This window comes from Odontesthes bonariensis, chromosome 3 (genome assembly GCF_027942865.1).
Source record: "Odontesthes bonariensis isolate fOdoBon6 chromosome 3, fOdoBon6.hap1, whole genome shotgun sequence".
In the NCBI taxonomy this organism is placed as follows: domain Eukaryota; kingdom Metazoa; phylum Chordata; class Actinopteri; order Atheriniformes; family Atherinopsidae; genus Odontesthes; species Odontesthes bonariensis.
Genome location: NC_134508.1, coordinates 20,112,353 through 20,126,550, shown reverse-complemented (window position 1 = coordinate 20,126,550; position 14,198 = coordinate 20,112,353). Strand labels below are relative to the sequence as shown.

Sequence of the window (14,198 nt, the reverse complement as noted above, 5' to 3'; positions counted from 1 at the left end):
GATGAACTCTTTTATATGTTCTGCCTCCACAGATTTGGGTATCCTGACCCGGACGGTCTACAAAGAGTCAAGTTGGAGTTAAAGGCACTGAGTGACTTTACTGCAAAGCAAATGAATAATTTCACATCAAAGAAAACAAAAAATCTTTAGAATGAGCAAATTAGTGGAATTCATATTGCTAATTCAAATAGCTGATTTTGTTATTACATGCAAGGAGTAACATGGCTTTGACTGGCCATTTACCCAGAAAAACCACAAGTTTCCTTGTGACAGTTCATCTAAACCAGGTATTCACATTTCTTGAGCCCACAGCTGCCTTTATGTTTATCTTAACATTTTTAAATGGTAGAAAAGTAAATGTAGGCCTGTGCGTTCTGAGGGGTGACAAGCTATTTCATCTACTGAGAAAAACGTTATTTCCACCACAGAGTAATACAGAAGGAAATAAATAACACATGAATCCAGTTCACAGTCCAGATTCCTCAGTTTCCCACCTATATTTAAACGCAGCATATGAGCATGTTTCAGAGTGTGAAAACTTGAAACTCAACATGTGCAGGCAAGTTGAGCGCATATGTAAATATGTGTGATGTCAAACAGACACGAATGAGATGGGACATTTTCAGGGGGGGGGGACAGAAAATTAACTCCATTCTATATTCAGCATGTGTAACTGTGGGTTATTTTCTGGGACGGGACTAACAGAGCACTGATAAATGGTGTAGCTTTTGCCTGCTGAGGTAAAATACTGCGAGGCGGAATTATGGAAGTTTTTCTGTGCCATCAGAGTTTGAATACGAATTTCTAATATTGAATTTTTACAGCATCATAATCAGACTTTGAACAGTGTAAAAAAAATCAATTTCTAAAAACAAAAATCAGTGTAAAAAAATTCAACATCTAAAAAAAAATTTAGTGGGAAAAAATTCAACTTCAAAAAATTCAGTGGAAAAAGAACCAGACTCAACATCCAGGTAAACAGGGAGAAGCAATCGATCCCCGTCTCAATTCATCCAACAGCAGCCAATCAAGTTGGACAGATCAGCCATGTCCACCAACGCGGGTGATGGTGCTTCGGTGAGTGAGTTTACTTTATTTGCCATTTGTGTTAGTAAAATTGAGTAATAGATATTATTCAATTTCTATTGAGCTGATCTGTCCAATGGAGCGTAACTTGATTGGCTGCCGTTGGATGAATTGAGACAGGGATCGATTGCTTCTCCCTGTTTACCCGGATGTTGAGTCTGGTTCTTTTTCCACAGAATTTTTTTCCATTGAATTTTTTGAAGTTGAATTTTTTTCCACAAATTTTATTTTTTAGATGTTGAATTTTTTACACTGATTTTTGTTTTTAGAAATTGATTTTTTTTTTACACTGTTGGTTTTTCAAATTCAAGGTCTGATTTTGATGCTGTAAAAATTCAATAATAGAAATTCGTATTCAAACTCTGATGGCACAGAAAAACTTCCATACAGAATAGATACCTGAGCGTACGCCTCCTCTGACACAGCAACAAGACTTTCGCTTTCATTTCCCAGGAAGAGCCAGCCTTTCTGCAGCACCGAACCAAGGTGGGTCGTATGTCCGTCGCAGTTTGTAAAGTTGCATTTACCTTCCGTGTGTCTGTTCAGATAGTAACAATCCTTTGAAATGTTTTCGCTAAAAAGGTTTGTGATATAAAAAAAGTGAACCTGCATTGAGCTGTCACAACAGAAAGTAGACTGGCGCAGTAACAATCTGCCGGTGTTGTTTGCTTTTATATATAAAATTGGGATCGCAACAGTAATTTGTGTGAAATTATTTTTTATTGATATGAATCGCGTAAAGAAACACCTGGGAAGTGCTGTATAGTGAGGTAGCAGTTTATAAATATATATTTTAATAGCCTAACAATAAAAGTGTTTATTATATGATAAAGCACGTTTGGCCATTTTAATCCAAATGGTTTTAAGTGCAGGCATTTCCAGCTGGACAGCTCAAGACTTTGTGATATCTCACATTGTAATGTATGTATGTTACATGTTTTCAGCCTGGGATGGCGTCACCGCAGGACAAAGAGGAAGTTCTACTAAGTCTCTCATTAAAGTGGTCAGAGGCTGATCCACCAAAGAACCCACTAAAACTAAAAAGGCGTCTGGAGTCGCCTCTTCAGACTTGGTTCAACAAACAGAAAAAGATGGTGGACTGCTCAGTGGAACACACCTTAAGAGATGGGACTGTTGCGGTAAAGTTTTCGCCTCCTCCAGGTGCCGTATGACTGTGTTTGAATTAAGAGATCTTTATATCTTTACAACAACTTGCATAAATATTCATTTTTACCAGCTTTCTGTAATGCTGTTGGTTTTGCAAACTTTTTTATTTTGTGTTTCACTTCCTTCTAAAGCCCTGGTTGATCTTCAGAAGCTGAGTGGACAAACACTGACCAGGAAAGATGGGGTAACAGTCACCATACTGTCCATTAGACTGACATCACCAGGGCTGGAGATTGAAATATCAGATGATGTTTCAATGAACCCTCGTCCCTCTGTGCCAGAGCCTCAAGCTGTATGTACTGTGAAATAGATCAGTGATATTTACAATAATATTGTTTGATTTTTAAATAAATCCATATAAATCCATTTTTTTCTATCCAGGACAAAGTGCAGCTTGAAAAACAGAGTGACCCAGTTTCTAGTGCAGGAAGCACTTCTGTTGAGGAGCATAAAAAGGTGCCTGATGATTGTCTTGTCCCAGTGAGTCTTTTCTGGTACGTTCACCAGATCTACAAGGAAGAAATGAAGCACATAGAGAGAAAACATAAAGTTAAAATTGAGCCAAATGTCAGTGTGAAATTTCGAGCTGATCAGGAAGATGGAAACACAGATGAAGCGATCTCTGAGTTCACAAACCTCATCCAAAAGTGTTTAGCTGACGGTCCGTGCTCAGTCATTCCTCTCAAGTTTGTAGATCCAGATCAGTGGAGTGACGCTCTGAGAATCATCCAGAAAAACGAGAAGAAGCTTTTGCTTTCTCTGTCCTCTGAAGAAATAATTGTGTGGGGGCCAAGCCAAAGTCAGCAGGCTTTCAGTGCATCTTTAAATGCGATGCAGAGTGCCTCTCTCAGTAAGTATGAACCAGCACCGCAAAACACATCGCAGAAGATAGACATGACCATCAAAGACCCTCTCGTTGATGCTGGACTAACCATAAAGGAGAACATCTGGAAGCAGATGGCTCTTTCTTTTCCTGAAGAAAGAGCAAAGATCAAATCTAAGTTTAATGTGGACTTTAAAGAATCCAGCCTCAGTCAAGGCAAAGTCAGTGTCAAAGCTACCTACTTAAGACCTGCAGGAAACGCCTCAATGGAAAGTCATGCTGTCAGAGCTCTTCTGAATCTGTACCAGAAGACTGGTACATCTCCCCTGAGCTTCATCCAACCTTCTGGTGCAACTGGGTCCAGCGGCTCACAGAAGAACTTCACCAATGGTTATCAGTCAGAGGAGGCCTCCAGTGGACCTGCATTAAATGGACAGTCATCGCAGCATCACCCTGAAGCACCAGCAGGAAGGGGGGCAGCAGCGGGTGGCACAGAAGAAGAAAACTGTCCTATTTGTTTGAGTCCATTTACCAAGAAGCAACAACTAAAGTGCAAACATGAATTCTGTAAGGAATGCCTGAAAAAAGCTGTGAAACACAGTGGGCCCATTTGTCCTATATGCAAAGATGTCTTTGGTGTGATCGAGGGAGATCAGCCAAAAGGAAAAATGTCATACGTTAAAGGTTTTTCACCCCTCCCAGGATTCTCTGACTGTGGCCACATACTAATCACATACGAAATTCGGGGTGGAGTACAGACGGTAACTTTTTTCATTTTAAATTTATTTTTTTAACACATATGAACAGTCTATAGATATATTTACAGTTAACTTTAACACGGTTGTCAGTTAATTCATGTCGTCCTTTTTCTCCTGCAGAAAGAGCATCCCAATCCTGGAAAGCACTACTCTGGTATAGCAAGATCAGCATATCTTCCGGACAACAAAGAGGGCAATGAAGTGCTGCGACTGTTGCAGAAAGCATTTGACCAGAGGCTGATTTTCACTGTTGGAACATCCAGAACGACCGGAGCAGAGAACCAAGTTACCTGGAATGACATCCATCACAAGACATCCATCTCAGGAGGACCACAGAGGTACAATATACTGATTCATATGTATTTTTTTCCTCAGTGTTGCATGTCTTTAAATATGTCACATATATTTTGTACATGTTTCTCTTCCACAGTTTTGGGTATCCTGACCCAAACTATCTGAAACGAGTCAAGGAGGAGCTGAAGGCTAAAGGCATTAAGTGACATCGACACCAAGTCACACCTTTAATTCAACACCAACAATTGGAATTCCCAATTGGTTTTTTCTTTTCTCCACAGTTTTTTTTAAATTTCATTTATAACAATATCTGTTATTTAGGGGGAGGGGTTGTTTGTTCCCCCCCCCCCCAGTCTATACAATTCATACAAAAATAAAAGATTAAAATCGCTCCAATGATAGCATCTTTTTCCATCTGATTCTCTTGTTTCCATTTCATTTTGTACAGAGGTAGTGGCTATTTAGGTAAAGGGTAAGGGACAAAGGCTAAATTAAAAATCTGTCATAGAAAATGTTATTCGTTTTTGACCCGAGGAATCTCTAAAGAACAAAATATAATACTGCAATCACATACAAAAGTAGTCCTTCATTTTTGTACATTTTATACAGTGTTCACACTTTTTAGCAATTCTCTCTCACACTTTTTATTGATTTTTGTACTTTACTTTTTCTTTAAAATGCAAGAGGAGGGGTGTGTTTGGAATAGTATGATCCAGGCTGATGGACAGTCTATGCCAGCGGGTCCACAAGGGGCTCCTCATCTTCATGTGATAACAGCTCCTTCTTCTCCTCGATAATGATTTTGCCAGTGATCGTCTTGAGAACAATAAGAACTTTAAAATAATATGCTGGTACAGGGCTCTGCTGACAAAGGGGGCTAGAATTAAATCTTGCCTTGGTAACAGAACACATTCTCTCTTTTTCTTCTTTTTTTTTAACAGAATTTTTTATTTGACATATACATACACAATCTCAACAAACACCAATCTATATTATATGCATTTATACTTGCTTGAAGTTGTTTAAAAGTTCTTTCCCCTTTCTTTTCTTCCACTGACTAGACCTTTGTAAATTTCAGTCACTGTTTAGCACCTTTATGTCATATTTACGCTATTTCAATCCTCTTCTTCGCTCTACATGCCCTAACGAGCATTCTGCGTTAATATGAGTACTTTACAATTGAGAAAAACAACAATACAAAGCACAGGTACTTTGCAGGTGGTAAAAACAACAATACAAAGTACGAGTCATTTACAGGTGAGAGCAACAACAATTCCAAAAAGAAAAAGAAAGAATCTACTCTCCTGTAATTAAGGGGAAAAAATACAAGAGAAAAAAAAAATATATATATATAGAGGTGACTAGAGTCCCGGCATTGCCTGTACTAATAATGACCATCTTTTATCAAACGTGTCTGTTTTCAACTGTAGTCTTGCTGTGATTTTTTTTCCATGATAAACATATTTTTTACCCTGTCTCTCCATTGCATTATGTTTGGAGGCTGTGGTTTCACCCAGGAAGCTGTTATAGTCTTCTTTGCTATCAGCAGCAGGATTCTCAGTAAATATTTACACAGTAAAATCAGCATACTCAAATTAACACTGCAAGAGTTGATCTTAACACTTTTAAAGTGTCTATATGGGTCCACACCTCTGAGTGTTACTTTAACACTTTTTTGAGTGTTGGTACCTTTACACTAAGTTAGTGTAATTTTGACTCTTTTTGGAGTTAAAATTTAACACTGCCTAACTCCAACCAGTGTTACTTTTTTTTAACACTTCTATGTAGTGTTAGTAATTAACTCTCTCAGAGGACTATTTCTTAACTACACATAACACTTAAAAGGTGTCAATATAATCCTTATATGTATAATCCTACAAAAAAAATACTTGGAAAATAAACTTTGCTAAAATACAAAGGCAGTCATGTTTGTCAGTTTAAAAACATTTATTTTCACCACAAATATTAGAACATGCAACAGTAAGGCACAATGTATGTCCTCTCACTCTCATTAGAGTATTGCTTATCAAATGGTCTAAAATACGTCAGCTTTTTACAAACAAAACATGTGAACATAATCAGACTGTTTTTTTAACTGTGCTCTTGACTTTTGTGAACTAGTGACATTTTAATGGTCTTACAGTAGTTTGGCCCTCGTTTCCTTGACTTGTGGGGTTTCCTTTGTGGTTCCAACATCGATGTTGCATATCGTTGTTTGGATGAAAGTGTAGAATGCAGAAAGTGCTTCATCATAGGAGAGGCTGAAGACAAAGTGAGTCTTGAACAGCACATCAAAAGCAGCCACCGATGTCTGAGCGTTGCATGGGATAGCTTTCTGGTCCACAACAATGAAGAACCTTGCAATTTTCTTTTTTTGCTCTCCGTTGCAAAGGAGGAAAGGCTGCCTTGCTTCAACTTTGTCCAGGAATGTAGTGAGGCTGGCTCCTTCCTGTAGTTTGAATGACACATGATGCATATACTTAGCATAACACACTAGATACACAGCAAGAATTATTCTTACAGTCCAATCTGCACCGCACACTTCTTACACGGTAGTATAAAAAGCTGATGGTACCTTAATGAATCTGACAACATGATTGGCTGCCTGTGCTGAGCTCATCTTGGGAGTTTTTTTCTGGCCTTTTGATGTAGGGGGCAGGACTTGCAACAGCAACAGGAGAGCAGACACATCACTATCCCAGCCTTGAAGACAAATATTTGAGACAGACAACAAAAGCATTGTAAAACATTATTTCATGCTTACTACAGATACCATTTAACTAAAATGATTGTTTTTGATAAATAACAAAACTCAACTTCATATTCGTCATTATTAAAATGAAAATAGAGATCTATTAATTTATTTCAGGACCAGAAATTTAGCTTTGATAGCGTACCGTTTTGGCACGGTAAACATGAGCAGTCTGTCGAAAACCGGAATTACACGGTGTTTTTGTTACTGACAAAAAGTTATATTATAATTCACCAAGAGCTGTGTTATTTTCGAAACAAAAAAATGTAGAAATGACTTTGGACAAAGGGCTTGCTAGCGTTAGCACCACTTTAGCACGCTAGCTAGAAACTCCGAACATTAGCATCATCTTATCACGTTTTATATCTATGGTTACAAAGTGCATGACTCGTCTCACTCAGCCAAAACGTCAGACAAAACTTATCGTTTACTGCCGTAACTCACTTTTTATGTTACAGTGAGAACAGGCATGCTAACCTCTAGCTCATTAAGCAGGTGTTAGGGTGGTTAGCAACAGCGACGAGTAAAGTTACCGTTCCAAAATGACCGGGTGCCCGAAGAGTAATATTAATATAAAATACAATATTATCAGATACTACTTCATGTACTTACCGAACAGTGTAACCGTTAAAAGTTGAGATGTTGCTCTTTCTTCAGCAGACCGATTGAGTCGAGACAGTTCTTGCTTCAGCAGAGCGGTGTTCGTACATTGGGGGTGCGGGTTATGGGGTTACACTTGAGGTGTGAAATACAGGATCAGAGTTTAGAGTAAAAAGTTCGGAGTTAATATTTAAACATTAACACTTAGAGGTTTGATTCAGTGACACTTCATTTTTTACACTCGGTTTTGACAACAACTATTTATCGACTGAGAGTTAATTATAATGGATTAACTCTATCCAGAGTATAATTAACTCTACTAGTGTATGTCTAGTTTAACACCAAGAATTCAACTCTTCTCAATTTGCTGTGTAGAGCTCTTATCTGTCATACTGTCAGGAATTATACCCAAAATGTTAAGTGCTGGTTCCAGAGGGAAGTTAATGCCCATAATCTTTTTAATTTCCTTTTGAATATTCTTCCAAAATTCCTGTATTTTTGGGCAATCCCAGAATATATGAGTGGAGTCACCCACTGCTCCACACTCCCTCCATACAGAACACATTCTCATTCATTCTCTGAAATGTGTCACAGATGAACTCTTGTATATGTTCTGCCTCCACAGATTTGGGTATCCTGACCCGGACGGTCTACAAAGAGTCAAGTTGGAGTTAAAGGCACTGAGTGACTTTACTGCAAACAAATGAATAATTTCCCATCAAAGAAAACAAAAAATCTTTAGAATGAGCAAATTAGTGGAATTCATATAGCTAATTCATATTGCTGTTTTTGTTACTACAACACAAAGGCCTGCGTTTTCAATTTTATAGATTAGAAGATGTTATACGGTTACTTTAATTTGTGGCCTGTATAAAATTTAACTACATGCAAGGAGTAACATGGCTTTGACTGGCAATTTACCCAGAAAAACCACAAGTTTCCTTGTGACAGTTCATCTAAACCAGGTATTCACATTTCTTGAGCCCACAGCTGCCTTTATGTTTATCTTAACATTTTTAAATGGTAGAAAAGTAAATGTGGGCCTGTGCGTTCTAACTGAGGGGTGACAAGCTATTTCATCTACTGAGAAAAACGTTCTTTCCACCACAGAGTAATACAGAAGGAAATAAATAACACATGAATCCAGTTCACGGTCCAGATTCCTCAGTTTTCCACCTATATTTAAACGCAGCATGCGTTTGTGCACTGGAGAGGTGCTCAGTGTGAAAACTTGAAACTCAACATGTGCAGGCAAGTTGAGCGCATGTGTAAATATGTGTGATGCATGGGCATCAGGTCATGCGCACATGTTCATCATCTTAAGAACTGTAACATGACAGAGCTGCACGCTGTGCCTCTGTCCAATCATAGACCGCATCTTCGTGGTTACCAGGACGACCTGACATAGGCTACTCAAGATGGGTGTAGTAATCAGTCCTGTCATCAAAGATGCCAGGGTCACATAACAGGGGCGGTTCTAGGGGCGGGGCCACAGGGGCATTGGCCCCAGCTGAAATCTGATTGGCCCCCTGACATGCCCTTGTCCTGTCACTCGTCTGTCTTTTGTCCGGTTCAGTTCCCGTCACAAAAACCGAAGAATAATGCTGTTTTAGAGGAGTGAAATGTACAGTAGTCGCCCACATGCAACTTTGTGTATGTTTGTGAGAGAGATGTTTTGAACTGACAGTATTTGTGAAAAAGTAAAAAGGTTTTAAAAAAATTAAATAAAATGCTGGATTTTCTCACATGCTGTGTGTGTGTTTGAGAGCATTTTGTCTATGTACAGTAAAAATGCATGTAAAATTGGTCAGGAGTTTTTTTTTTAAATGACATGTTTAATTAAGTGTTTGAACATGGTGTGAATGGTGAAATGTATATACAGTACCTTACCAAAACAGGGAATTGTGTGCAAGGATGTTGGACAAATACTTGGCCCCTCTATGTACACTGTGGCCCCTTAGGCCCCGTTTACACGATAGGAAGACGCAGATATTTTCCTGCGGTTTGGCCTCTCATTTACACCAAAACCCCGTTTTTATCACAGAAAACGATTATTTCTAAAACCTCCGGCCAAAGTGGAGATTTCTGATAACGCCGGTTATGTGTTGCCGTGTCAACTGGGAGAAACTGCGTTTTAGGTTCTTAAATGTCACATTATGCGCCAGAAAATGCTTAACGTCATGCGAGCGCCTTATGTTTACAGTTTGTTTGACTACTGATCAGGATTATCATGGATGATGTTAAAGTTCTACTAATTTTTACGTTTGTGCAAACGATTCTGGCCTTATTGCATGTGCAAGTCTTATTGCATTCACCTCGCTGTCGGTCCACAAAAACGAACCTCGCGCCATTGCTGTTTTGAAAAGTACAGGAAGTCGCTCGTGTTATTTGTTGGTGTCGATTTTGAGGATTTTGATTGACTTGCATGGATTTATTCCTTTCCCTACACTGCCGCCAATAGGTTTGGCATAGTTATTATGGCGCTTGACGGCGTATTTATGCAGGTTGATGTAAATGACAAGTTTTTTGAAAACGATGTTGTGTGCACGATGTTATTATTGAAAACGGAGGGGGGGAAATATTTGTTTCTCTAAATACCCGGCTATGTGTAAATGTGGCCTTAATGGCCCCTTACTCAGAAATATCCTAGATTCGCCACTGTCACATAAGCTCTAAAACCTACAGAGGGAGGAAGAAAACATGCAGGTCATTGATGTTCATTTACAATTAAAAAAAAAAAAAAAGCTAATTTGGAGAGATAGAATATAAGGAAGGTAAATATACCTCCAATACATTGGTGGAAGGAAATAAGAAAAGATTGAAAAAGCACTGTAATATCATGTGTGCATGTTCTGTAATATGAATGGATGTGACGTCAAACAGACACGAATGGGACATTTACAGGGGGGAAAAAACAGAAAATGAACCCCATTCTATATTCAGCATGTGCAACAGTGGGTGGGTTATTTTCTGGGACGGGACAAACCGAGCACTGATAAATGGTGTAGCTTTTGCTCGCTGAGGAAAAACACTGCGAGGCGGAATAGATACTGAGCGTACTCCTCCTCTGACACAGCAACAAGACTTTCGCTTTCATTTCCCAGGAAGAGCCAGCCTTTCTGCAGCAACCGAACCAAGGTAAGTCTGTACGTCGCAGTTTGTAAAGTCGCATTTACCTTCCGTGTGTCTGTTCAGATAGTAACAATCCTTACGACATAGCGTCACTTTCAAAGGTTTTCGCTAAATAAAAAGGTTTGTGACATAAAAAAAGTGAAGCTGGCATTTTTCCTTTACAAGTTTGCATTGAGCTGTCACAACAGAAAGTGGACTGGCGCAGTAACAATCTGCCGGTGTTGTTTAGCACTGTTTTACAGAGATAACCTAAACCATATATATATATATATATATATATATATATATAAAAACTGGGATCGCAACTGAAAGCTGACATGTAAGCGTTTGCTGTGTTTTGAAGGAAGAAGACCCGTCAAAATGTCTGCCCAGGACAAAGCCGAACCCATGGAAGTTGACTGCGAAGTATGCAAAAATGCTCAACACCGGATCTTTATTATGTCAAAGGAAATTCACAAGGGAGAGCTGATATTGATAAGAGTACTCGAATACTACTTGTCGCAGTGGCTTTAGTAAATTGCAATATTGTTTTAAGTGCATAGTTCAGTTTACATTGTGGTTTTCCTTTCGTTGTTGGTGTTGAACATACTAAGAATGACACCCAGCAGCACCTGCGTCATAAACCTGCTTGGAGTCAAGGAGCAAGGTGACAGATATCACAGATGACCCTCTGTGTGGGTTATCAAACCATATTATTTTATTATCAACAGTAATTCTCTGTTAATGTATCCATGAATGAATCGTGTAAAGAAACACCTGGGAAATGCTGTATAGTGAGGTAGCAGTTTACAAATATATCTCTTTGAAAACACTCTAGGTGTTTATTATATGATAAAGTAGGTTTGGTCATTTTAATCGGCGTTAAATCCAAATGGTTTTAAGTGCAGGCATTTCCAGCTGGACAGCTCAAGACTTTGTGATATCTCACATTGTAATGTATGTATGTTACATGTTTTCAGCCTGGGATGGCGTCACCGCAGGATAAAGAGGAAGTTCTACTAAGTCTCTCATTAAAGTGGTCAGAGGCTGATCCACCAAAGAACCCACTAAAACTAAAAAAGCGTCTGGAGTCGCCTCTTCAGACTTGGTTCAACAAACAGAAAAAGATGGTGGACTGCTCAGTGGAACACACCTTAAGAGATGGGACTGTTGTGGTAAAGTTTTCGCCTCCTCCAGGTGCCGTATGACTGTGTTTGAATTAAGAGATCTTTATATCTTTACAACAACTTGCATAAATATTCATTTTTACCAGCTTTCTGTAATGCTGTTGGTTTTGCAAACTTTTTTATTTTGTGTTTCACTTCCTTCTAAAGCCCTGGTTGATCTTCAGAAGCTGAGTGGACAAACACTGACCAGGAAAGATGGGGGAACAGTCACCATACTGTCCATTAGACTGACATCACCAGGGCTGGAGATTGAAATATCAGATGATGTTTCAATGAACGCTCGTCCCTCTGTGCCAGATCCTCAAGCTGTATGTACTGTGAAATAGATCAGTGATATTTACAATAATATTGTTTGATTTTTAAATAAATCCATATAAATCCATTTTTTTCTATCCAGGACAAAGTGCAGCTTGAAAAACAGAGTGACCCAGTTTCTAGTGCAGGAAGCACTTCTGTTGAGCAGCATAAAAAGGTGCCTGATGATTGTCTTGTCCCAGTGAGTCTTTTCTGGTACGTTCACCAGATCTACAAGGAAGAAATGAAGCACATAGAGAGCAAACATAAAGTTAAAATTGAGCCAAATGTCAGTGTGAAATTTAAAGCTGATCAGGAAGATGGAAACACAGATGAAGCGATCTCTGAGTTCACAAACCTCATCCAAAAGTGTTTAGCTGACGGTCCGTGCTCAGTCATTCCTCTCAAGTTTGTAGATCCAGATCAGTGGAGTGACGCTCTGAGAATCATCCAGAAAAACGAGAAGAAGCTTTTGCTTTCTCTGTCCTCTGAAGAAGTAATTGTGTGGGGGCCAAGCCAAAGTCAGCAGGCTTTCAGTGCATCTTTAAATGCGATGCAGAGTGCCTCTCTCAGTAAGTATGAACCAGCACCGCAAAACACATCGCAGAAGATAGACATGACCATCAAAGACCCTCTCGTTGATGCTGGACTAACCATAAAGGAGAACATCTGGAAGCAAATGGCTCTTTCTTTTCCTGAAGAAATAGCAAAGATCAAATCTAAGTTTAATGTGGACTTTAAAGAATCCAGCCTCAGTCAAGGCAAAGTCAGTGTCAAAGCTACCTACTTAAGACCTGCAGGAAACGCCTCAATGGAAAGTCATGCTGTCAGAGCTCTTCTGAATCTGTACCAGAAGACTGGTACATCTCCCCTGAGCTTCATCCAACCTTCTGGTGCAACTGGGTCCAGCGGCTCACAGAAGAACTTCACCAATGGTTATCAGTCAGAGGAGGCCTCCAGTGGACCTGCATTAAATGGACAGTCATCGCAGCATCACCCTGAAGCACCAGCAGGAAGGGGGGCAGCAGCGGGTGGCACAGAAGAAGAAAACTGTCCTATTTGTTTGAGTCCATTTACCAAGAAGCAACAACTAAAGTGCAAACATGAATTCTGTAAGGAATGCCTGAAAAAAGCTGTGAAACACAGTGGGCCCATTTGTCCTATATGCAAAGATGTCTTTGGTGTGATCGAGGGAGATCAGCCAAAAGGAACAATGTCATACGTTAGATATTCTCCATCCCTCCCAGGATTCTCTGACTGTGGCCACATACTAATCACATACAGTATTCCTGGCGGAGTACAGACGGTAATTTTAAATTTCTTTTTTTAACACATATGAACAGTCTATAGATATATTTACAGTTAACTTTAACACGGTTGTCAGTTAATTCATGTCGTCCTTTTTCTCCTGCAGAAAGAGCATCCCAATCCTGGACAGCACTACTCTGGTATAGCAAGATCAGCATATCTTCCGGACAACAAAGAGGGAAAAGAAGTGCTGCGACTGTTGCAGAAAGCATTTGACCAGAGGCTGATTTTCACTGTTGGAACATCCAGAACGACCGGGGCAGAGAACCAAGTTACCTGGAATGACATCCATCACAAGACATCCATCTCAGGAGGACCACAGAGGTACAATATACTGATTCATATGTATTTTTTTCCTCAGTGTTACATGTGCTGCAATATGTCACATATATTTTGTACATGTTTCTCTTCCACAGTTTTGGGTATCCTGACCCGAACTATCTGAAACGAGTCAAGGAGGAGCTGAAGGCTAAAGGCATTAAGTGACATCGACACCAAGTCACACCTTTAATTCAACACCAACAATTGGAATTCCCAATTTGTTTTTTCTTTTTAAAAAAAAAAAAAAATCATGTGATCACTAAGGGTTGCTTTGATGTGCATTACAAAACATCCGCAGCTCAAGAGTTTATTATTTAGCAAGATGTAAAATCTTCTCATGTGGAGTGATTTTTCTTTTTCCATGTTAAGTTCTTATTTTTCCTTTTGATTGTTAAATAGTTTAAACTGGTGTGACAAAATCATTGCGATGTGCATGCAAATGTAACGGATCATCCACTTCATCGTGTGCTTAATAAATGATTTAATTAGCCAGCACC

The 14,198-nt window shown here is 39.2% G+C and overlaps 2 protein-coding genes across 3 annotated transcripts; both read left to right on the top strand.

Moving 5' to 3' along the window:
* The first annotated feature begins 1,508 nt into the window (after nucleotides 1-1,508).
* LOC142377089 (uncharacterized) lies at nucleotides 1,509-4,547 on the top strand. Its single transcript, XM_075460856.1, has 6 exons — nucleotides 1,509-1,572; nucleotides 2,031-2,247; nucleotides 2,385-2,545; nucleotides 2,635-3,837; nucleotides 3,955-4,172; nucleotides 4,265-4,547. The coding sequence occupies exons 2-6, from the start codon at nucleotides 2,037-2,039 to the stop codon at nucleotides 4,332-4,334; spliced, it is 1,863 nt and encodes a 620-aa protein (XP_075316971.1). The 5' UTR covers nucleotides 1,509-1,572; nucleotides 2,031-2,036; the 3' UTR covers nucleotides 4,335-4,547.
* Nucleotides 4,548-10,489: 5,942 nt separating this feature from the next.
* LOC142377087 (uncharacterized) lies at nucleotides 10,490-14,194 on the top strand. 2 transcript variants are annotated; one of them, XM_075460851.1, is made up of 7 exons: nucleotides 10,490-10,618; nucleotides 10,956-11,017; nucleotides 11,572-11,788; nucleotides 11,926-12,086; nucleotides 12,176-13,378; nucleotides 13,487-13,704; nucleotides 13,797-14,194. In XM_075460851.1, the coding sequence occupies exons 2-7, from the start codon at nucleotides 10,973-10,975 to the stop codon at nucleotides 13,864-13,866; spliced, it is 1,914 nt and encodes a 637-aa protein (XP_075316966.1). In that variant the 5' UTR covers nucleotides 10,490-10,618; nucleotides 10,956-10,972; the 3' UTR covers nucleotides 13,867-14,194. The 2 variants fall into 2 exon arrangements, with proteins under 2 accessions (XP_075316966.1, XP_075316967.1); XM_075460852.1 differs by lacking the exons at nucleotides 10,490-10,618; nucleotides 10,956-11,017 and adding an exon at nucleotides 11,038-11,258.
* Nucleotides 14,195-14,198: the final 4 nt, after the last annotated feature.

What these genes read in the sequence shown, in the direction of transcription:
- LOC142377089 (XM_075460856.1), top strand. Translation starts at nt 2,037, where the DNA reads ATGGCGTCACCGCAGGACAAAGAGGAAGTTCTACTAAGTCTCTCATTA. An exon ending in AAAGTTTTCGCCTCCTCCAG is followed by an intron (nt 2,248 to 2,384) that starts GTGCCGTATGAC and finishes TTCCTTCTAAAG; the next exon opens with CCCTGGTTGATCTTCAGAAG. An exon ending in CTGTGCCAGAGCCTCAAGCT is followed by an intron (nt 2,546 to 2,634) that starts GTATGTACTGTG and finishes TTTTCTATCCAG; the next exon opens with GACAAAGTGCAGCTTGAAAA.
- LOC142377087 (XM_075460851.1), top strand. Translation starts at nt 10,973, where the DNA reads ATGTCTGCCCAGGACAAAGCCGAACCCATGGAAGTTGACTGCGAA. An exon ending in TTCCTGGCGGAGTACAGACG is followed by an intron (nt 13,379 to 13,486) that starts GTAATTTTAAAT and finishes TTTCTCCTGCAG; the next exon opens with AAAGAGCATCCCAATCCTGG. An exon ending in ATCTCAGGAGGACCACAGAG is followed by an intron (nt 13,705 to 13,796) that starts GTACAATATACT and finishes TCTCTTCCACAG; the next exon opens with TTTTGGGTATCCTGACCCGA.